We start from the raw sequence: 22,480 nt of genomic DNA on the forward strand, positions 1-22,480 counted from the left end.
TACTTGGCTGTTGCAAACCAACTTGTATCTATATGGGTTTCCTGCTGGTTATTCTTGTTCATTATCTGTCGGTGGTATGGGTGTACTTTTGCAACCCAATAAAGTCGTGTAGCCCAACCAAAATCAATGAAATCAGAATCTCACAAAGAATGGGAGAGAGGAAGCGAAGAAAGCGAAGAAAAGAAGAAAAAAATTTGTTCTACCAATTCTCTTTGTTGAGTAGAAGTATTCTCTTTAACAATTTCTACCATCCCTAGCAATACTTCTACAATTGGAAACATGGTGACAAAAAAGGCTAGCCCTATTTTTGCCTCTAAAGAGGATAGCAATTTTAGGGAAGCATTGTCGTTGTACGACTCCAAACAATACAAAAAGGCACTTAAATTAGTTGATGCCAATTTGAAGAAACATTCCAATCATGCTGAATCATTAGCGTTGAAGGGATGTATAATATTTCAAACAAATGGCAATAAAGACGATGCCAGATCATACATTGACCGAGCAGCAGCAAAAAATCCAAACAATTATTTAGTTGATCATTTGATAGGGTTATATTACCGTGCCAATGAAAACTATGCAGAAGCTGCCAAATGGTTATCTGCAGCCATGGAAAATGGATCAACCAACAAAGCAATTTTACGTGATTTATCATTTATGCAAATTCATATTAGAGATTATAAAAACTTGAGAGATAGCAGACAACAATATTTGGAACACGCCCCTGGCTATAGGGCCAATTGGACCGGGGTTGCTGTGGCTCATCATTTAAACAAAGATTATGCATCAGCCGTGGGGACTTTGGCAAAAATTGAGGATATCATTAAAGACCACTTGACAGAAAGTGACATGTATGAACAAAGTGAATGTGTTTTGTATAAAAACCAATTGATTGGTGAACTGGGTGATTTTGCCAAGGCATTGGATGTCTTGCAGAAGGATGATAATAGTATTAAGGATAGATTATCTTTCTTAGAATACAAGGCCAAGTACTTGTTGTTATTGGGTCAAAAAAAGGAAGCATCCTTGGTTTATCGAGAATTGTTAAAGAGAAATCCTGATAATGTTTCGTACTATAATTTATTGGAAACTGCATTAGGTACAACTACACAATCACCTGAAATTAGATATAAATTATATCAAAAATTGAGCAAATTCTATCCTCATTCAGATCCACCAAAGTTTCTCCCCTTGACTTTTTTACCTTCAGATAGTTCTTTATTTGAAAAGGCTGCCAAGGATTACATTATCCCTCAATTATTACGTGGTGTCCCTGCTACATTTGTCAATGTCAAACCCTTGTATAAAAACCCAGCAAAATTGAAGGTCATTGAATCTATTGTTAAAGATTTTTATGAACACGATGTACCAAAAGTTTCTAACCCAACAGTCAAAGTGTGGACGTGTTATTATTTTGCTCAACATTATTTGTATCAAAATGACTTGACACCAGCATCAAAATATATTGATATAGCCATTGAACATTCACCAACATTGGTTGAACTATACATTATTAAGGCAAGAATTATTAAGCACCAAGGAGATTTTGTCAAGGCTAGTGATGTAATGAATGAAGGAAGATTATTGGATTTACAAGATCGTTTTATCAATTCCAAGTCAACAAAATATTTGTTGAGGGCTAATAAGGTCAATGAGGCAATTGATTGTATATCATTATTCACCAAATTGGATGAAAATGCTGTTAACGGTTGTAAAGATTTACATACTATGCAAGCTAATTGGGTTTTAGTTGAATCGGCTGAAGCATATTCAAGAATCTACCATGATTATCAGACCCAATTGAACCAACTCCAAAAGAGTATTGACAATGATAAGGAACAAAATGATGAATCATTTAATGAGATTGTTGAGAATACTGAAATCTACCGTGGATTGGCATTGAAACGTTTCCATGCTGTTTTGAAGAATTTCGATATATTTTATAATGATCAATTTGATTTCCACTCCTATTGTTTGAGACGTGGTACACCAAGAGATTATATCGATACTTTGAAATGGGAGGATAAGATTCATACTACTCCAATATATACCAGAGCTTTAAAAGGTTTATCTGAATTATATTTTGAAATCTATGAAGAGCAACAACAACAACAGAAATCTAAGGCTGATGAAAATGATGCAGTTGTGGTTAAAAAGAATAGTAAGAAGCAAAAGAAGGCCAAGTCCCAACTTAATAAGAAACGAGCTGAATTAGTCAGTAAAGTTGAGAGTGAAAAGGATGATGCTGATCCATTTGGAATTAAGTTGTATCATGATTTAATTGAAAAGGATGTTTTGGAATCCTTATTTGAACTTTTTAAACCATTGAGTGAAGAAGGTAAAAACTTGCGTTTGACATGGGAAGTCTTGTTTAGAATTTATTTATTACAAGGCAAGTATGTTTTAGCATTACAAGCCATCAAAAGCTTGAATAAGATTTTAACAAGAGGTGATCTGGACAAGAAATTAAAACAAATTGGTGAAATGGTATTGGAGTTGTCAACCACGGTGACTAATGATTCTAATGCCAACGTTGCCATTGTGAAAGTGGTTGAAAAGGGGTTGAATAGTGCATTCCCGGATTTTGAAAAATTATCCTGTGACGAATTTGCCAAACTATATAATCAATAGACTGAGTTAAATATTATAAATACTTTATAATAAAGATATTAAATCTTTCTAAAAGTACAAAAAAAAAACCTAATGAATTCATTTCTCTTGTATATAAACGTAGATATCTATGAACTAATCCAAGTATCAACCTGACTTCTTGCCACATTACCAGCCAAGTTCAATGTTTGTTTACCCAAGGGGAAGTAACTAACAGTGTACCACAAGGCTGCCAACAATTGAATCACGGCAAATATTATGGACAATAAGGTGCTTTTCAACGAAACACTACTTATCAAAGTCAATATAATACTGGCTCCAAACACAATAGTAAAAATGATTCGAGTACTCAGGAAAAGGTAGATCATGTAAGCTTTAAATCCTTGTAATACTCCGAAACTAACAAGAAATAAAATCGATCCAATTGACCAAATCAAGGCAAATTTCCTTGGTTTTAATGATAATATAGGGAATAAAAAGATACAAATCAAATAACAACATACTGACCCAGCAAAGCAAAGAGCAAATATTAACATTCTATCCCATCGCAGCAACTCGAACATCCCTGGATCTGAAGTAACATAGTTTTCATCATCTTCTAAATAAACTGATTGGGATCGAAATGGATTTAATTGTTGTAGTTTGGTTTTGAATGATTGGTTTGATGGTGCTGCACCTGGTTGAGTGACTGGGGGTGGCAATGGAGCTCCATCCTCGTTGTCATTTTGACTCAATGGCGAGTACTTATTAGTAAATGATTTGAAAAATTTACTCATCAGGAAAAACAACAGGTATTTAAGGATGCAATGAAAGTTGCTGAAAGACTGTAAAGTAGTGCTGGTTTTGAGATTATACTGTGTTGTGCGTCTATATTTATGGGAACATGATATTTCCTTTTAAACCAAGACGATCTGGAAAAAAAAAATTAGAGGCGACAACAACGAAAGCCAAAAGCACGCTCTCTTGTGTCCAATAACAAAGAGACTTCATCTTCTTCCGTCTGCTATTCAATAACCAACCCTTAGTTAATAATCAATACAATGTCCACGTCAACAGCTTTAGAAACCACAAATGCAGAAAAGAAATTTGTGAATACGTATCTAGAATTGATGCAGTTATCCAAGAATGAATCGTTAGATAAATTCAATTCAACTCAAGATTACAACAACTTATCATCATTAGGCCCAAGTTTACCTAAATGTAATTATAAATTCCCAGAACCACAAAATGTAACAAAGGCAGCAGAATCTACAGTAACTTTGAAGTTTAAATCAATTAAACCACCATTCAAGTTTCAAACTGAATTGTCCAACATTCCTGTTAATTTCACCATCTACAAGGTGAAAGCCCAATTGATTGAATCATTGGAAATTTTACACAATGCTGGGGTCACGGCAAAAGATTTGAAATTGATGATCAAATCAAAAGTTGCTCAAGATGCTGCAGCTTTGTCATCTTTAGTAAATACAGAAGAACCAATTAGTTTTAATTGTATGGTATCAGCTCCAAGTGGTGGAAAACCTGCTGCCACCACCTCAAAGACCGATGAAGGTGATCCTGAACTTGAAGCTGTTTCCGATCCTGTATCTACAACTGCTACCACTAGTAGTATATCTGAAGCTGGTTGGAATAAAATATATGAAATTATATTACAAGATATAAAAGATGCTGGTAAAGCTAAGGAATTATTGGCTAAATTGAAGCAAAGTGTATAAATATGTCAAGAAGAATATAGTTGTAGCAACAGAAGTAAATTCAATTACTACACCGGAGTACTAAATTGGTGGTCAATTCTTATTTTTCCAATTGTAAAACTTTTTCAGTACCAACTCATTTAATGAATGTCCTGGTTTGCGGCCAACTCTCTGTTCATAGGAATAATATGATAAAATACCTATTCCGACACCAACTATTGGATCTAAAGTTCTTGATATTAAATAGGGGTATTGCATTAGGTTTTTGGGGATGTGTGAATGATTGATGTGTTGTCTAGTTTGATACTAATGAAAAGGGAACAAAAAAGAAATCAAAAAACAAAGTCGTGTGTATATTGTAAAAAAAATATTTGGGTAAAGCGGAGAAACAGAAAAAAAAAACGCAATTCAAATCATTGTGACTTTTTTATTTTTTGGTCAATTGTACACGAATGTGTTTAGCACAAATACACTACCATACAAAAGAAGAAAGTAGAGAAAAAATTTTTTATGTTGAAATGAATGGAGCTGCTGCTCCTGCCACTACTACTTCTATTGCTGCCTGGTGTTAGTTGCCATCGAGAGAGAGAGAGAGAGACAAAAAAAAAACTTACCACCTATCAATCCATAATAAAATAATTGACACAAGTACACTACTGATGGGAAATTTTTCATCCACTTTCCTTTCTTTCGCTCTTTTCTTTGTTCTCTCTCTTTTTTTTTTTCTTCTTTTTAATTCATAACCCATCTTGTTTTTTTTCTTTTACTTCTATTTTTCAAGTAGAAATCAATTTCTTTAACTTATTATAGAAGAAGGGTGTGAATTATACGATGGCTGCTGTTTATCCAAGAACTTGTTACAAATGTGGTGAAGTCGGTCACGTAGCTGATGACTGTCAACAAGAAGAAAGATTGTGTTACAATTGTCACAAACCAGGACATGAATCAAATGATTGTCCTGATCCAAAACAAAATACCGCCAAACAATGTTACTCATGTGGTGATGTAGGTCATATTCAAACTGAATGTCCAAACCAAGCTCAAGGTGCCAAATGCTACAACTGTGGTCAATTTGGACACATTTCTAAAAACTGTGATTCCGCTCCTTCCTCCACTAACAATGCTCCAAGCTTCAAGAGACCTTCTGGTAGAGCTTCTGGTACTACTTGTTACAAGTGTGGTGGTCCAAACCATTTTGCTAGAGACTGTCAAGCTAACACTGTTAAATGTTACGCTTGTGGTAAGGTTGGTCACATTTCCAAAGATTGTCACTCTTCTGCTGGTGGATCCAACTTTTCTGCTAAAACTTGTTACAACTGTGGAAAGTCTGGCCATATCTCAAAGGAATGTACTGCTTGAGTAACTTGATAATTGGATTTAAGTGATTGTGAGAGGGGGGGATTTGTTGAATGTATGGGTTGAGAGTGTGTTGCATGTGTATGTCTATGACTGTGTGAATGGGTGTTGTTGATGGATAAAGTTTGTTTGGTTGATAGGCTTATTCGTTTTTACTATTGTTCTTGCATCGATATGTCTTGGTGATTGGAATCCAAATTTATTGAATGATAATATCCATCAGGCTTTTTATCTATTTATTTATGTTATGTTATGTTATCAACGCTGCTTTTTATTTCATTTTCTTCTTCTAGTTCCTCCTCCTTCTCCACTACCTCCTGCTTATTTTGTATTCCATAATTAATTGGATTTAACCAGTTGTATGGGATTTTTGTTTTGTATATTTTGTATTTTTTCTTTTCTTTATGGGTATTATTCTCTTTTTGTAAATGGTAATTAAAAATATAAATTAATAAATAAAATTAAAAATGTATAAATATTGTTTAAAGAATGGGAAACAGGTTGATATATAAATAAAGTTACTGACTGGAAATAAAGCTTGAAATTTGCGACAAATAACTACTGCGGTTGTTGTAATTTAATTTTAAGGTGTTTTCGCTTGGGATTGTATAACCAGTATCAAAATGCAACCTTAGTGGTCAACGTTGACATGCAAGATCTTCACTTCTAGAGTATAACTTACACAAACTGTGACATTCAAAAAAATACTACTCAACTACATATACTAAAAAAGATACCACAATGAAAAACATAACAATGCAAATATCAACAATACTAATCTTCCCTCGCTTGTTGTTCCAAACCAAAGCCCATACCCTATGGTCGTATCCATAAAGGGTGTAACGAGCGTATGAATTAGAAGATCTAATTTTGTTGGTTTCAAGTAAATGGAAGTTGGACCACTCTCTATATGAGTATTATTGTCTATTCCCTGTAACTGCTCAAACCCCGAAAACGATTCATCCAGAGTTAACCCTGTTGAAACTATTTCCAAACAGCCTGACATTGGTGATATAATCAGTTTAGGGGGTGCAAATGGTATGTCGATATGTGCAAACACAGGACGATGATCAGATAATAATAATTCATCAATACAATCATATTTTCCCACCACGGGGAGCCCTTCGTTTTTCTGTTTTGAGTCTTTGCCTTTTGCTCTCAATAATTGTAATCCCAAATCATCGTTACCTGTCGTTTCATACGTAGATAAAAACAATATTCTATCACACCACGAAGGACATCGTTTTGAGTTGTAGATACCAGTGTTTAGATAGTACTTATACGATGGTTTGAAATCAATTTTACCTTCAGAAAATCCAAATAATACCTCCCCGTTTTTCAATGCATTATGAAGTTCATCGTATTGGACAAATAACTGATTAACATATTCAGTGTCAACCTCACTATGTTGGTCAGCCAAAGATAACAAATTCTGTGCCACAACTGAAGTTTTCTTGTACTCTTTGGTTGTTCTATAGTTTAAATCCCCTAAAATGAAAACATGATTGTTTGGTTTGATTAATCCATATCCATCTCCAAAATCAAGACTTCTAACAATTCTCAATAAATTGGCATTTCTTTGTAAATAATAATACTCTCCTTCATATGCATTTAAGTGAATTCCTGCAAAACTCAATTCTACTGAATTATCTCCATACTTCCCTTCTGGGTAATATCTCAACCTAACACCAACTCCACCTTTCATTGAGCTATATCCATACCCGCAAGAAGTGTTTGCTAATCTCACATTTTGGAATTTCAGTGGGTAGGGGGTTATAATGATTAATCCAACTGCACCTGTATGATTAATAGCAATAGTTTGAAAATGATCTGTTCCATACTCTTCAAATAGCATAACTTGGAGTAATTCATTATAAGCGATTAATTGTTGGTTTGCTGATGCCTTGAATGAACCATCAAGAATAGTACAAAACTCTTGAAGAGCAAAAACGTATAAATGGGAAGGATTATCTTTTGGTGGTAATGATTGCGATACTTTGGATTTAAATACATTTGCATCTATAACTCGTTTGTTGCAATTATAAGTGAATAAATAGAGTGGTATATCACTTTCTCCTTTAGTTGATCCTTCTATCATTGTTTGTAATGGTTTGTTTGTAGGATAGATAGTGGAATAGCAAGTTTTAATAATGTTAGTGATGTGGGTTGGAGGGAGAAGGAGACGGTGGTGGCAGTTTCAACACAAAATTCCCACAATCTTAGGAAAAAGATAACAGTGAGAAAATTTCCTTACACATTAAATTTCTGTGCTTGTTTTGTTTCCAATTTAGCCAGCATGAGTAATTTCATTGAAGTCCAGAGGTCTAATATTCAAGAGATTGGTATTATAGAAGATTCATTATCAAGGAGATTATTAAGAAATCCTTATATATTACCGTCAAACTTACAGCCACGACCAAACATCCTTGTATCAAAAGTAACAAAACCAAATTCAACCAAAAGAATATCGATACTACAACAATATGAATTAGGTTATTTTAAAGATCGATATAATCAAATAATAAAAGGCTTGAATCATTGTCTTACTGACGAGAAGGAGTCATTTTCCAGGACATTAGAATTGATCACTGAGCCAGGTGATGGATTTGAAAAGTTTGATGAGATGATCAATGGCATCTCTCTGAATGACAATATAGTGGAAGATCCAAGAAAGTTGTATTCTAGCTTCAGTTCATTAAACAAGGAATTGAATCCTCAAGATGTGACTTTAAAAATAAATAAGAAAACTGGTAAAGAACAAGAGTTTGTTAAAAGAAAACATTTTTTGAGTTCCATTGCTTCACATTTGAAAAATATAGAGATTAACGATATTATGGACCTTCATCATTTTCATGATTTGTATGTTAGTAATTTTGGTCCTATTCTGTACATTGAATATTTGTATAAATTCCTGAGTTTCCCCTATGCCAACGTCAATGGGTTTTATTCGAAATACTTGACAGAATTGAGTCTGTTTCTAGAGGCTACATTAATAAAGTTGCAACCGTTACTAGACTACAATGCCTTGTTGCAAAATTGGAAAAAAGAGTATGACAATGCTAATGAAGAAAGGAAGTCTAATGGCAATGACGGGGACAAATTGTTTTGCAAAGCATGTAATAAATTATTTTCAAAAGAAACTGTTTACCAATCCCATTTGTCAGGAAAGAAACATAAAAAGAATGCATCTCAACAAAACCCAGACAACTTTGTGTCTTCGTTGCCTTGGTTGGAATATTTCATTGAAAAGTTGTGTCAAGTGTTGGCCCCAGAATTGGAATATACTAGAGCACAAGTTGAGAAATTGTCAAACTTGTCGGAAAGAGAGCTACAACTTGATCGACAGGTGCAACACAATATTGAAAATGAATTCGTTGCCATCAACAACGAATTTGATGACGATGATTTGTCTCAAAATGAACATGGCGATGACGATGATAATGATAACTATTTAGATGACAGCTTTAAGAATTTACCTTTAGGCCCAGATGGAACACCGATCCCATTTTGGCTATACAAGCTACAAGGACTACATAAACAATACAATTGTGAAATTTGCGGTAACATAAGTTACAAAGGTAAAAGTGTGTTTATGAAACATTTCAGTGGATCTAAACATCAATATGGTTTGAAGTGTCTTGGTGTTGATGAGAAGAATATGAAAATGTTTAAAAATATTACCAAAATTGATGAAGCTACTGAATTATGGAAAGTGTTGAGAAAGGAGACCAAATTGAAAGTGACTGAATTGGAAAATTCAGTTGAAGTGGAGGATAAAGAAGGTAATGTTATGTCAGAGAAGGATTATATAGATTTGAAAAAACAAGGGTTATTATAGATGAAGGATGTCAGTTTGATAAATAAGGTCTATAGAAAGTAATAAAAAGTAAAATAGTAAAACAATGTCAAAATCAATGGCCATTCCAATGGAATGAAATGTTGAAGAATTCGAAAACGCATCCGAATTATGGCACTGTCTCAAATTTTCAAGTTTTTTTTTTTTTTTTTCACATTGCCAATCTTGTTGGGAAAAAGGAAAAACTTGATACTGGATTGTCCTTTGCATGTCAATATACAAGAGTGGCTGGGTTTCCCCTTTGAAAGCTTTAGAAACATTATCTTTGACATTATCACGAGGAATGAAAAGAGCCGCATCACCAAGAGCTGAACAACCACCTCATAGCAAAAAGGTGGTTGATGCTAAAGGATTTAGAGTACGTCAACAAAACATCGATAAACACAAGATAACTAGTGAAAGCACGGCAACTCAAAAATCAATTCATGAAGAAGAAACTGAAGGAGCCAATTATGTAATTGAAGGTAGATTGCGTCGAGTTACGCCGTACTTCTACACATATCTAACCTATTGCAAGTTACGTTGGCAAGATAGGAAATTGATCGATGTTTTCATTGATGAATTTAGAGATCGTACCCCTGATGCATATCGTAAGGCAGTAGAGGAAGGGTTAGTCAAAGTCAATTCTCAAGTTGCAAATTTGGAAACGATTTTGCGCAATGGTGATTTGATTTCTCATAGAAGCTATCGTCGTGAACCACCTGTCAGCTCCAGAGATATAAAAATTGTTTTTGAAGATGATGATTTGCTTGTGATAGATAAACCAGGTGGGATACCGGTTCATCCAACAGGTAGATATCGATACAACACTGTCACCAAAATATTTGAACATGAAAAGGGTAAAATTGTTCATCCATGCAATAGACTTGATAGATTAACCTCGGGTTTGATGTTTTTGGGGAAACTGTCCAAAGGAGCAAATAACATGATGCTGCAGATTAGAGATCGAAATGTGACGAAAGAGTATATTGCCAGGGTAAAAGGTGAATTCCCTATTGAGCGTATTATTGTGGATAAACCATTGTCTACAAAGTCTCCCAAATTGACATTAAATGTTGTCGATATGGAAGATGGGAAAGATGCTAAAACTGAATTTCAAAGAGTGTCATATGACCCCATTACAAATACGTCTGTTGTTAAATGCCACCCATTAACTGGTCGAACCCACCAAATTCGAGTGCATTTACAATTTTTGGGATATCCAATAGCTAATGACCCAATATATTCTAGTGAATTTGTCTGGGGTAAAAATTTAGGGGAAAACGGAGAAGCTGATTTGGATCAAGTGATGGAAAGGCTAGATCTAATTGGTAAATCTCGTGCAGCAACTTCATGGATCCACCCGGAAGGAGATGGGGAAGTCGCATTAGATGAGATCTGTCCCATTACTGGCTTGCCTCTTTATTCCGATCCAGGTTCAAACGATTTGGATTTATGGTTGCATGCATACAAATATGAAGCCGATGATAAGTCTTGGTCTTATAAAACAGAGTATCCGGAATGGGCATTAGAGCCAAGTAGAAAATTCATGAAGATGGCAATAGAAGAGGCTGAAAAGTGTGGAGAAACCCAAACTCAATTTAACGTTGGCTGTGTTTTGGTTCACAATGGGCAGGTAATATCGACGGGTCATTCACGTGAATTGCCTGGTAATACTCATGCAGAACAATGTGCTTTGGAGAAGTATTTTTCGAAAAATGGTGGGGAAAGAGAAGTACCTGCGGGAACAGAAATATTTACTTCTATGGAGCCTTGTTCGTTGAGACTAAGTGGCAATCTACCTTGTGTTGATAGGATTTTACAAACGAAAAACATCAAAACGTGTTTTGTGGGTGTTTTAGAACCAGATATTTTCGTAAAGAATAATTCCTCCTACAAAAAATTATTAGATCATGGGGTTGAGTACATCCACATTCCAGGGTATGAAGAAACGTGTCTTGAAATAGCCAAAAGGGGTCATGAACATATTCAAGAATAATGAGATGTCCTTATATTTTATTCATCACTAGATACATCTAATATAACTTCTTTTCTGGAGTATACATAAACATTTCTTCGTCTGTGGTTGCTGTTTGTAGTCAGAGGTGCCGCGTTCTGCTCTGATAAAGTCTCTGTGATATGGGAACTACCTTCAGGTTGTAAAAACATTTCAGGGCTAAAATCTGGAACAACTTCTTTAGTGTATTCGGTACGAGCTGTGCTATTGTTTCTGTATCTTCCTGTTAATGACTGTGTAGATACACTCACTGACCTTGGAATTGCAAATCCAGCAGCAATAATATTGTCAGTTAAAGTCAAAAATGCATCCTTTGTATTAGTTAAAAGCTGCCTAAATCTCAGGGTAGGATCAGTATTGTTGCCGTTATGAGGTTTATTTGTTGGTGAATTGCTTCCAATCAATCTGTCGCTTTGTTCTTGGCTATTATGATGTGCACCGCCATTTAGTTCATTGCCAGGAGAATCACTATGGGTGTCCCCATTGTCTTCATCTTCAGGCATCTGTTCTTCAACAAATAACTCAAATCTATCTAGCTCGTACAACTCGTCTTCATAAAACCTGCGGCCCAAAACACCCTCTTTTTCTTTCGCCTTCATTATTAGGTTAAACTTGTTGCACCATTCCCATGGGATCACTACGCCGATAACATAGTTCACCACCGAAAAGATTTCTGACAATTCATAAACAAATGCGTTCGAAACATCGGCAACAAAAAATGCCACTGGGCTGTATATCAAAATAAACGTTAGCAAAGTTAACAACCAGATTTTTTTGTTTGCCAAGATAATTTGAATTTTGCTAATGAAAAACACCGTTATAATAGCAGCATAGCATAAGGCCATGGCTATTCTAACCAAGTATATAAAAGCCGGTAATATATCACTTGCTTCATTAGCGTCAGCTGGTGTATAAAATTGTGCAATTGCCCAGATCACTTGAGATGCCAATGTCGCCACTATACCAATGAGTAAAGCCATTCGTTTGTCTTTCTGTCTTTGAAAGATTCGCATTATTATTTGAACTTGGTTGATTTGTAGCAACAATACCACAATTAAATCTATGATTTGGATCGGGTTATAGTCGTTGAGTTCACTAAGAAGCTTAGCTCCATGTAAATAACCATCTCGTTGTTGTCCGTGTAGTATTAGAATTGATTTTATCACCACAACGAGGATGTACACTGTGGAAAGTATTGTACTTGTTTTCAATAACCACGAAGGTTTGATCGTATAGTTTGTTAACACAAAAATTGTTAAAAACCAGATGATCACTGCCAGTACTGCAATAGCATATATGATAGAAACAACACTATAGGCAAATGACCCTCGTAATGAATCCTTGGTGAATTCACGCCAACTCTGAGAAACTATGGGTAGTGGTTTTGCAAATGTATCTATGACAAACCCCACATTTGTGTTCAATACTGGGATACAATTTCGGTAGCACATTTGTTTATATATGGCTTTGGAAACAGTTGTGATGGGATATGTCTCATATTGTTTTGATATTAGCATACCTTCAGGTAATTCAATTGGTTCACATGAAGAATAGACGGTGCCCACCCACCAGGCATTCTTCCAGTACATTATTTAACTCAAAATATCCGTGACTGGTATTATTGATTTAATAGATAGGTAAATAGCGTTACAGTAGGAGTGATGTCAATTGGTTGGTTGGGGGGACTTTGAGAGTAAATCTAAAATCACAAAGAAAAAAATAAAAAAAATACTCATTGTCCTTTCTTTAGGAGGTATCACGCATCGTTTGGATCTAAGTTATGAGGCTTTACTTCTCGCGTGTTAAATGATAGGTTTCTATAAAACTCGATCTATCGTTATTACGTATCTAAAATTTATTAGTGATACGATGCATAGCTCTGTCTGATAAAAGATATAAAGATATAGTAGTGCTATTTTAATTAATTTGCTTTATTCTTCCTGGTTGACGGGCATATATTAGTAGGAAATATTTAAAGGTGAAAAGTTGCGAAATCTTTACAAAAAAGGCAATAAGCACAGTATTATTACTTACCCATTCATTTCCTATTTCCATTATATGCTTAATTCAAATAAATTACACTGGAGGAGACTTACTGTAACTACTTGACAAACAAAAACCAACAACCGTTTTTTAGCTTTCCTTTTTTACATTTGATAGCCTCATCAGGACATGTAATACTTTGGACCATCTCCACCTTCAGGTACAGACCATGTAATGTCTTGAGATGGGACTTTAATATCACACGTCTTACAATGAATACAATTTTGACTATTTATTTGGAACTTGACTCCCAATGGTTCCAGTTCATCCTCAATATATTCGTAGACTCCTGCTGGACAGAATCTTTGTTCGACACCTCTGTATTTGGTCCAGTTTAATTCAGCATGTTTTCGACAATCTTGGTCTGGTATTTTTAAATGACATGGTTCATCTTCGTCATGGTAGGTACCAGTTCTTGACACAGAGGTAAGAATATCAAAAGTCAATTCATTATCAGGCTTTGGATATTCAATAGGTTGGAACTTGTTTGCATCTTGAGTTGCCCCTGAATCGGTACCATGGTGAGATAAAGTCCATGGTTCTTTACCCTGTGTAATCATAGTCAGCAAACCTGAGTGAACAAGACCTCCAACCATACCAAGTGGAGAGTTGAATGAAGGACGCACATTTCTCACTGCGTACAATTCCTTGTATGCCCACGAATCTTTGAAATTCTCTTCATACTGACTTAAATCTATTGGCGTGGATAATTCTTCAAAGTTTTCTTCATCACAAGGATCCAATTCCATTTGTTTGAAAGTGGAGATGATTGTTTCTGCAGCAACTATACCACTCTTCACAGCAGTGTGAGTGCCTTTAACTTTTGGCACATTAACAAACCCAGCAGCACAACCAACCAAAATACCACCAGGGAAATGCAATTTGGGAATGGATTGGTACCCACCTTCATTCAAAGCTCTTGCAGCGTATGAAATACATTTACCACCTTTTAACACATTGGCATAAAATGGATGAGTTTTCATTTTTTGGAATTCTTGATAAGGTGAGATGTATGGATTGGCATAATCCAATCCAATAACCAAACCAACGGCGACTAACCCGTCACCAAAATGATAAATAAAACCTCCACCATATTCCTTTGAAGTTAATGGATATCCCAATGAATGTCCTACATAACCTTTATCAAACTTTTCGGGTGAAACTTCCCAAACTTCTTTGATTCCAAGTCCATATGTTTGAGGTTCAGAATTTTCTCTCAAGTTAAAGTTGCTAATGGCATTTTTAGTCAATGATCCATGACAACCTTCGGCCAAAACAGTCAATCTTGCAAAAAATTCCATACCCGGTTCAAAACTATCTTTTGGTGCACCATTACGATCAACCCCCATATCTTGGGTTATGATACCTTTTATGGCTGATTTATCTTCGTTATAAACCAATTCATTCACTGAAATCCCTGGATACAATTCAACTCCCAACTCTTCAGCTTGTTCAGCTAGATACTTGACAACTTCATTTAAACTAACAATAAAGTTTTTCCCCTTATTGGTTAACTGAGGAGGTTCTGGCAATGGGAATGCACTATTAGGAGTCAAGTATTTCATATGATCCGATGTTACTTTTGTTATAATATCCAGTGGTAATGGGATCCCGTTTTCTTCAGTCAATTCACTTTCGGGGAATAATTCTTTAAAAGCTTGTGGTTCAATAACCGCACCACTAACTATATGACTACCAAAATCTCCTGCTTTTTCCAAAACAATGACTCGTAAATCCCCATTACCTTGTTCATTATCAAGTTGTTTCAACTTTATAGCAGTCGATAACCCAGCAGGTCCGGCACCTACTATACATACATCCACATAGTCTCTGGCACGTTCTTGATGTAAAATTTCTTCTTGTTCCGACGTTAGATTGTATCTTGTACATGATTGATGGAATCTTCTGATACATGGAGTGTAATTGATAGAATTTCTCAATGGTGGTAGTGAACGAGGAAACAATCGCCTACTTCCTACTCTTGGTAACAATGATTGAATCAACATAAGAGTATAATTTACAGTATGTTAAAAGAAAGAAGGGGAAAGGAAAGTTTGATAAAGCAAGGGTGGGTGTGTTGTATTAGTATTTTTTTTTTTTCAATTGACTCATTTATGCATCATCTCACCCGCAACAACAACCCACTCGCGTTAGTTCACCAATAGAATCAACTCATTTAATAATCAAAAACAACAAGTGATTACTATTAGAAGTTACCTCTTTGATATGAGAGTCTTTTCAAATGATGGCTTTTTTTTGCCTGTTAATTGAATAGTTCATCCTATATAAGCAATGGCTTGATGTTTTGAGCGAAAACTTTGAAACCTTGTTTTGTATTACTACTATTATTAGCACTAATATTCTTTTTTTTGACTCTGGAAGCGGCAATACGTTTTAGAAAATGTTTACCAAATTTATCTGTTGCCTTTAATTTGCACCCACATTAGAATAAACTCTATTGACCTTTTCTCATCTACCCATTTACCGTCTTACTAGATTTTAATTATTGCGTTTGGTGTACCGACACATCAACAAGAACCAACATTAATCTTACAAAACAAAGAAAAAAGGAAATTTATAAATAGTATATTTCGTCAAAGTGTCATTTATATATCTATATGAAATTGATTAATTGAACCCATCTATAACAGCTTATTTTGCACAGCAAAACATTAACTCTTAATTTGTTTATCTTCCAAAGTCACACACCATCAAGAAATAAAAAAAAAAAGCACCCATACATACACACACACACCAAACAAAGGTAGCGTTTGTTCCTGTAGTTAAATCAAGAAACCCACACTGTCACCAGTCGTTTTTCATTGCTTGATGTTTGGTAAAAGTCTTCACTGGTTAACATATCAAGCACTAACCCCCAATCATCATCTGAATTCAAATTCACAAAGTCTCCTTCGTCGTCTTTATATCTCAATCGACTAATATTGACATCATCAGCCACCAAGTTCGAAGTGATAATCTGGGAGATAATTTTCTGTAAAAGGTCATTATACTCAATTTGTGCATTGACAATCAATGGCTCTGACAATTCTGTCGATTTGTAAAGCAATTTAATTGCAACGTCAAATGTTGGAATTGTTTTGGTGGCATCTGAAGACGTCAAAGATGGATTAGTGGTATTTGGTGACCCATTCAAGTTGTTACTGAAAGAATCTAATGTTGTTGAAGTTGAAGATATTCTACTCAAATCACCAGATTTAACTCTATTATTCTTCATCATACTCAAAGTGGATGACGATGAGTGATGGCGGGAACTGTGAGAGCCCCGATGATCATAGTATTGTTGTTGAGTTGATTGATTGACTGGTGACGTACTAATACCCGTGTAATCATATATGGCAGAGTCATCAGTATTAAATGACAGGTCGGAATCACGTAACTTCTTATGAATTTGTTTATTCATTTCATTAGTCTTCAAATCACGTAAACACTTTTCCCATTGGTTTCTGGCTTCTTCACTACGATATCTCAAAGTGAATGAGCCGCTTTCCTTTCTACCTGACCATGAGATGATTAGGGTTGAGCCAGGAGTGTTTGGAGCGGAAATGTTATAAATCTCCGATATATAAACTCTTCCTTTTAATTCCAATGGCAATGTGTTATCCTTTCGGGAATTGTTTATTGATTCCAACAAATTAGTAGTCGATGAACTAAGATTTGATGAAGTTGATCTCTTTCTTGTCGAAAACTTGCTCTTCTTTTCCTGTTTATCAGATTTTTTGTTATCATCAATTTCTGTGAAAAAAAATACAATTTTTTCAAAAAGATAAGCAACGTATTCCTTTTCATTTTCAGCATCTTTAACCCCAACTTGTCCGTGGAATAATAGTTCTCCTTGAGCATCCAAATTAAACCCACGCCAATTACCTACTCTTTCTTTTAGTTTTTCCAAATGTTCGATATTTTCTGCTCGTCTTTGCGCCTCATTGACTTGATTTGCCAATTCTTTCATTGCAGTTTTAGCCACCAATAATTCATTGAATGATGTCAATGACGAGCTGCCATGGGGGTCCTGTTTTGAATATTCTGGTGATGTTTTGATTAACTCTTTCAACAAAAGTGGGTATTTACACAATCTTTGGATCGGCTTTAATATATACGATTGAAGTTCAAACCCAGGATCAAGTAGACTCGATGATTTTTTCAAATTAGCAGCTTCTTTGTTGATCAAATCAATCGCCGTCAATTGTCCTATAGTCCAAGGTTCATAAGCATTGAAAGGGCCCAAAGAAGCATGAATAAATACTGATCCAATTCTTTGATATCTAATAGGTACATTGATGTTACATTCTAACCCATTGAGGAATCGTCTTTGAAAATCAATAATCTCATTTAAATTTGGGAATAACAAGTGAATTTGTTCTGAAGACAAATTTTCGGCTTCAATTAGATCTTGACGGTATTTACACATTAGTTCCAAGTCTTGAACATATTTTCTTTCTGTTTCGATAATTTCTCGGAAAACTTTTGATCTTTCATCGGTAATTTGAACATCCATATTTACATCTTCATCGCCACCACCCAGGTCACTAGCATCTGAGTACTCAGCAAGTAGTTTATTAATGACATCAATAATCTTGATTAAATCTTGGGCATTGTCGGAGAAAACATTGGATATAGTGAACATATTCTCGTCATCAAAATTCAATTGCGTCTTGACGGCAATTAAAAAGTCATATACTGATTTTTTGCAAATTCTCAAGTCATCAGAACTGACAACTGGTATTTGGGAATCAGGAAGGATATGATTGATAAGAACACAAAAGGGGGCCCCTTGTTGGAACAATTTCCAAAGATGGGTAGCAGGATCGACACTAATATTAGCTGGTAAAACCCCTGCAGTAAACGTAAATAAAGTGTTGTTGTTTGGCATACCACTGATTAAAGATGACGTTGACGCATTGGTGGCCATTCGTGTCAATGAACCTTGGATCGAACTACTATCAGAACCAACTGAAAGTCTATTCATGGCACCGTCTAATGATTGATGACGTTTGCCATTACTATGTCCATTTCCATTGCTTCTTTCCTGTGCCAAAGCCAATGCTTGTTGTTCACTGAGTTGTTCAGCCTGATTGAAAGCTTGGTTCAAAAATGGTTCCATGCCAGGGATTTTTTGTAGTTTTCGTTTTAGTGATTCACATCGATAGAATAAATGGTCTTTGGGAGTACTTGGTTTATTGAAATTGTTTATATTGACTGGGCCCAGAGAAACAATTCTTGAAGACGAAACAGTACTTACTGAATTCAAAGATGAAGTTGATTGGGTTGAAAATGTTCTGAGAGCTGCTGGTGGATGTTCCATGGTTTTGGATTTGTTGATATTAAGATATAATGAGTGGTTCTATTTGGTTTCTATTTCTTCAATATGCAGCAAAAAAAAAAAAAAGAGGAAGATATGAGCAAGTAGTTTATGAGTAAGTTCAGTGTGATTGGTTAATGTATATTGGTCTTCTGCTTGTTGCTGATGTTAATGTTTGTTGATGTTTGTTCCTGTTGTTGGAATTTTTTTTTTCTTCCTGTCTTTGGTGTTCGTTAACTTTTTCTTTTTCTGTCTCTTTTTTGTTTAGCAAATTCTCACACTTTTTTTCACTCCTTGTCTTTTTTTAGTTGTTAGATTTCAAGTTAGAAGTAGAAGAAGTTGAATTAGAGCTAACTAAAAAGAAGAAAATAAAATAAATGGAAAACGAAAGATGGAAATAAATGGAAAACAATTGAATTGAAATAATTAAAATGAGCTAACAAAATTGAATTTTAGAAAATAGCAAAAGAAAGAGGCCAGCAAAAAGGTTTAAGTTACACCAAGAAGTAGAAGAAGAAAAGAAATAGGGTTTGTGAGTTGAATTGAGTGAGGGAATTAAAAAAAAAAATATTGTGTTGTTGTTAGTAACAGGAACCAGAACAAAAAATGTAACAAAGACTACAAGGAATGAAAGAAGGAAGTGAAGTTGACTATAAGGTAAATTATATAAGAGACAGATATAAACTTTAGTCCAACTTCTTGGTGGCAAAACTAAGTGGCAAACCAGGTGGCAAACTAGTAAAACTCAAAGCTGAATTGAATAGGACAAAAGTATTTAACCAACACGATTCAATATCCCCCAAAAATTCCATAATGAAATTTTTTTTCATTCTTCTTTTGTTACACGAAAAATTAATTGAAAATCAATTTCAAAACATTTTACATTATACATTATACATTTTACATTTAAATTACTCTAAAACAAAAGAAATTCTTTGTAATAGAAAACTAGTAAGACAATCAATTCCCTCCCCCCCTCTATTGTTCTTGTTATTGTGGTTAATGTTGCATAAAATGAAACACACGACTACTACTACTACGACCTCAATTACAACCATTATCATAATCACATTACAATCATAGGATAATGTAATTTTCTGCTATTATTTGACGATGATGACAACTATTATATTAATTCGTTTATTCATTTTTGTATCTTTTTGTAGGATTGAAATGACACACATTCAATTTGACTTGCCAATATACCCGTCAAAAATACTTCTACTGGTGTGTCAATTTGACAGCTTTTTGAGAGAGAGAGGAATTCTATCTTTAATACAAGAACTTCGGTGTTTAGTTCAAGCAACCTATACCTAAGCTATGTGGCTCACATGTGCAAATCATTCAACTTCCCAGCAAATTGTTTTCAAAATGTAGTAGTAGTAGTAGCGCTGTTGGTGCGTCTTTTTATTGATCTTGATTTCTATTTCTACTTCTATATAGCCAAGCTAAGAGTTGGCTTCCTGGTTGTTTTTAAGGTTTCTCTTTACTAACCTCTCACTATTTCTGTTGTTTTCTATATTTTGGTTTAAGATTGTCGATATTGATCTCTGACCAGTAATCACCAGCAAATTTTTTCAATCGACTCGATCTATCGTGAGTCTCTTCAATCTCTTGTTGATGATGTAACAACTCATGTTCGATATCTTCTTTATGTTTTATTTTGACATCAGGATCATCATTAGCATGGTATTTTCTCCAATGATGTTCTTCATATTCTTCCTCAAATCCTAAATGGTGGCCTGGTCCATATCCCAAATCAGGTAATCTGCCACCATTTTCATAAAATTTCAACCATTCAGCTTGAGAAATTCCTTCTGGGTTGCCATGGGGTATCAATTGGAAAATATTCTCAACAACTTGTTTTTGAAGTTCAGGAGTCACTTCAATTTTATCTTGACCCATTCCTGACCCATCACCAATAATGATCTTATGTACCAATCCATACAAATTCAATATTTCTTTGGATTCAAGTATACCATTATTATTCAAATCATGTAATATGAAAAATGTTTTCCCATCATATTCTTCTAACCCATGTTCTTCCTTCATATGCCAATCCTGCCATGATAAATCTTGTGGCTTGATTTTTAATGATTCTTGTTCATGACCATGGCCACCATGAGCAGTGGTAAACAGAAGTAAAGTTAACAATAAAGGTGACACCAATGAAAGTTTCATAGTTGTTGATATAGTGTAACTATTGAATCAATAGAAGTTTTGGTTGGCTGGTTGGTTGGTTGGTTTTTTTTTTTCCTTTGAACAATTCTTACATATATTTTTCCGTCCATTTTGATTCCGTAACTTACTCTAGCCATGCTAGCCATACTTGAAAAGAACTTCCTTGACTTTTATAACTATTCCTAAAGATGGAGTTATTAGTATGTTACCAAATACTTCAAGTATAAAGGAGGATTTAATAAAATTGAGTATTTTATGTATTTGTACCAATAATATAGCTAGGGCTCATAGTTGAAAATCATTTTACAGACCAATTTTAAAGATTAAGAATCTTTTAAATCAAAACTAACTTGGTAAATTTTTCATTTTCCACTAAAATCTAAACAAATCATACATTGAAATCAATTTTCAATAAACCAAGCAAGATAAGTGAAAGAACAAAGAATTCACTGTGTAAATCTGTTGACTCCTCCCCCCACCTGCTGTGTTCAAACACATCCAGATTTAAGGCTGCAAGAAATTGAACACGTTTTAAAAAGTCCCTATAACCATACACATGTTATCCAACAGTCCATATATATATATATACTTATCTCTGTGCTAAGTTGGTTGGTATGAATTAATAAATAAACTCTAGTTTGAACATTCCTTCTTTTTCAGAGTATTGAAATTTTTGCAACAAACTTATTCATCTTTTAGTAACCCTCAAACATTCAAACATAATGGCCAGAAATAAGAATATCATTCCCCACTCACCTTCACAGCCGTTATCTTATAATTTGAATACTCATCCTCCATTATCGACAACAACCAAATGCTATGATAAGAATTATTATTTAACATTGAAGAACTCACAATCAATGTATATTCATAATATTGTATTCCTTAGAAATGATCATTATTTTTCTTTTTCCCTTGGTTGTGGTTTATTTGTTAGTGTGCATGACCCTTTGAAAGTATTACAATCTTGTGGAAAACAGTATTATGTTAGATATCATCATAAGAATAATTTGTCCCAAATTGTTGAATTTTGGATAGCTAAACCATTTGTTGATACATTAGAAGAAAGATTGGAGAAGGCATGTTAAGTTGACTTTTACTCTGTTTCATAGAATTTGTTTGAACTCTGTTCAATTTTTAGTGTGCCTGTTTGGGTTGCAAATGCTTTATAACACAATCTTAACTATAGTTTTGTTCAATTTACAAATCAGTAAAGCAATATTGCTACAAAAAAACAAGAAAACCTCAAGTATTTGGTGTGATGTTAAAAAATATACAAAATCAAATAATTCTATAAAATTTCATTTCTTCAAGTACAATTAGAAGAAGAAAGAAAATACATTTGATAATGTAAAACCCCAATTAACCAGAAGCTAAAAAGCAAAATCAAAGCAAAGCAAACTAGTACTAGCTAAAAGTAGTCAAAA

At 34.5% G+C, this 22,480-nt stretch overlaps 13 protein-coding genes across 13 annotated transcripts; 6 read left to right on the plus strand and 7 right to left on the minus strand. All coding sequences in view use genetic code 12, as the record gives it.

Moving 5' to 3' along the window:
* Positions 1-279: 279 nt before the first annotated feature.
* On the plus strand, positions 280-2,628 carry CAALFM_C501870WA (peptide alpha-N-acetyltransferase complex A subunit; the record flags this gene model as incomplete). The annotated part of the gene is made up of 1 exon (XM_709509.2): positions 280-2,628. The coding sequence occupies one exon, from the start codon at positions 280-282 to the stop codon at positions 2,626-2,628; it is 2,349 nt and encodes a 782-aa protein (XP_714602.2).
* A 107-nt stretch (positions 2,629-2,735) lies between these two features.
* On the minus strand, positions 2,736-3,383 carry CAALFM_C501880CA (uncharacterized protein; the record flags this gene model as incomplete). The annotated part of the gene is made up of 1 exon (XM_709508.2): positions 2,736-3,383. One exon carries the CDS (start codon positions 3,381-3,383, stop codon positions 2,736-2,738), a length of 648 nt encoding a protein of 215 aa, XP_714601.2.
* Positions 3,384-3,647: 264 nt separating this feature from the next.
* Positions 3,648-4,322, plus strand: CAALFM_C501890WA (uncharacterized protein; the record flags this gene model as incomplete). Its single annotated transcript, XM_709507.2, has 1 exon — positions 3,648-4,322. One exon carries the CDS (start codon positions 3,648-3,650, stop codon positions 4,320-4,322), a length of 675 nt encoding a protein of 224 aa, XP_714600.2.
* A 72-nt stretch (positions 4,323-4,394) lies between these two features.
* Positions 4,395-4,559, minus strand: CAALFM_C501900CA (uncharacterized protein; the record flags this gene model as incomplete). Its single annotated transcript, XM_019475416.1, has 1 exon — positions 4,395-4,559. The coding sequence occupies one exon, from the start codon at positions 4,557-4,559 to the stop codon at positions 4,395-4,397; it is 165 nt and encodes a 54-aa protein (XP_019330961.1).
* Positions 4,560-5,132: 573 nt separating this feature from the next.
* Positions 5,133-5,660, plus strand: GIS2 (mRNA-binding translational activator; the record flags this gene model as incomplete). The annotated part of the gene is made up of 1 exon (XM_709506.1): positions 5,133-5,660. The coding sequence occupies one exon, from the start codon at positions 5,133-5,135 to the stop codon at positions 5,658-5,660; it is 528 nt and encodes a 175-aa protein (XP_714599.1).
* Positions 5,661-6,381: 721 nt separating this feature from the next.
* Positions 6,382-7,755, minus strand: CAALFM_C501920CA (phosphoinositide 5-phosphatase; the record flags this gene model as incomplete). The annotated part of the gene is made up of 1 exon (XM_709504.2): positions 6,382-7,755. The coding sequence occupies one exon, from the start codon at positions 7,753-7,755 to the stop codon at positions 6,382-6,384; it is 1,374 nt and encodes a 457-aa protein (XP_714597.2).
* A 198-nt stretch (positions 7,756-7,953) lies between these two features.
* On the plus strand, positions 7,954-9,495 carry CAALFM_C501930WA (SF3a splicing factor complex subunit; the record flags this gene model as incomplete). The annotated part of the gene is made up of 1 exon (XM_709503.2): positions 7,954-9,495. One exon carries the CDS (start codon positions 7,954-7,956, stop codon positions 9,493-9,495), a length of 1,542 nt encoding a protein of 513 aa, XP_714596.2.
* Positions 9,496-9,721: 226 nt separating this feature from the next.
* Positions 9,722-11,491, plus strand: CAALFM_C501940WA (bifunctional DRAP deaminase/tRNA pseudouridine synthase; the record flags this gene model as incomplete). Its single annotated transcript, XM_709502.2, has 1 exon — positions 9,722-11,491. One exon carries the CDS (start codon positions 9,722-9,724, stop codon positions 11,489-11,491), a length of 1,770 nt encoding a protein of 589 aa, XP_714595.2.
* Positions 11,492-11,508: 17 nt separating this feature from the next.
* RIM21 (Rim21p) lies at positions 11,509-13,098 on the minus strand (the record flags this gene model as incomplete). Its single annotated transcript, XM_709501.1, has 1 exon — positions 11,509-13,098. One exon carries the CDS (start codon positions 13,096-13,098, stop codon positions 11,509-11,511), a length of 1,590 nt encoding a protein of 529 aa, XP_714594.1.
* Positions 13,099-13,674: 576 nt separating this feature from the next.
* Positions 13,675-15,558, minus strand: CAALFM_C501960CA (putative electron-transferring-flavoprotein dehydrogenase; the record flags this gene model as incomplete). The annotated part of the gene is made up of 1 exon (XM_709500.1): positions 13,675-15,558. The coding sequence occupies one exon, from the start codon at positions 15,556-15,558 to the stop codon at positions 13,675-13,677; it is 1,884 nt and encodes a 627-aa protein (XP_714593.1).
* Positions 15,559-16,340: 782 nt separating this feature from the next.
* CDC24 (Rho family guanine nucleotide exchange factor) lies at positions 16,341-18,875 on the minus strand (the record flags this gene model as incomplete). The annotated part of the gene is made up of 1 exon (XM_709499.2): positions 16,341-18,875. One exon carries the CDS (start codon positions 18,873-18,875, stop codon positions 16,341-16,343), a length of 2,535 nt encoding a protein of 844 aa, XP_714592.2.
* A 1,497-nt stretch (positions 18,876-20,372) lies between these two features.
* Positions 20,373-21,053, minus strand: CAALFM_C501980CA (uncharacterized protein; the record flags this gene model as incomplete). The annotated part of the gene is made up of 1 exon (XM_709498.2): positions 20,373-21,053. The coding sequence occupies one exon, from the start codon at positions 21,051-21,053 to the stop codon at positions 20,373-20,375; it is 681 nt and encodes a 226-aa protein (XP_714591.2).
* Positions 21,054-21,739: 686 nt separating this feature from the next.
* On the plus strand, positions 21,740-22,141 carry CAALFM_C501990WA (uncharacterized protein; the record flags this gene model as incomplete). The annotated part of the gene is made up of 1 exon (XM_709497.2): positions 21,740-22,141. A coding segment is annotated over one exon (402 nt), but the record flags the coding sequence as incomplete, so codon positions are not given.
* Positions 22,142-22,480: the final 339 nt, after the last annotated feature.

Source organism: Candida albicans, chromosome 5, assembly GCF_000182965.3.
Source record: "Candida albicans SC5314 chromosome 5, complete sequence".
Lineage (NCBI taxonomy): Eukaryota > Fungi > Ascomycota > Pichiomycetes > Serinales > Debaryomycetaceae > Candida > Candida albicans.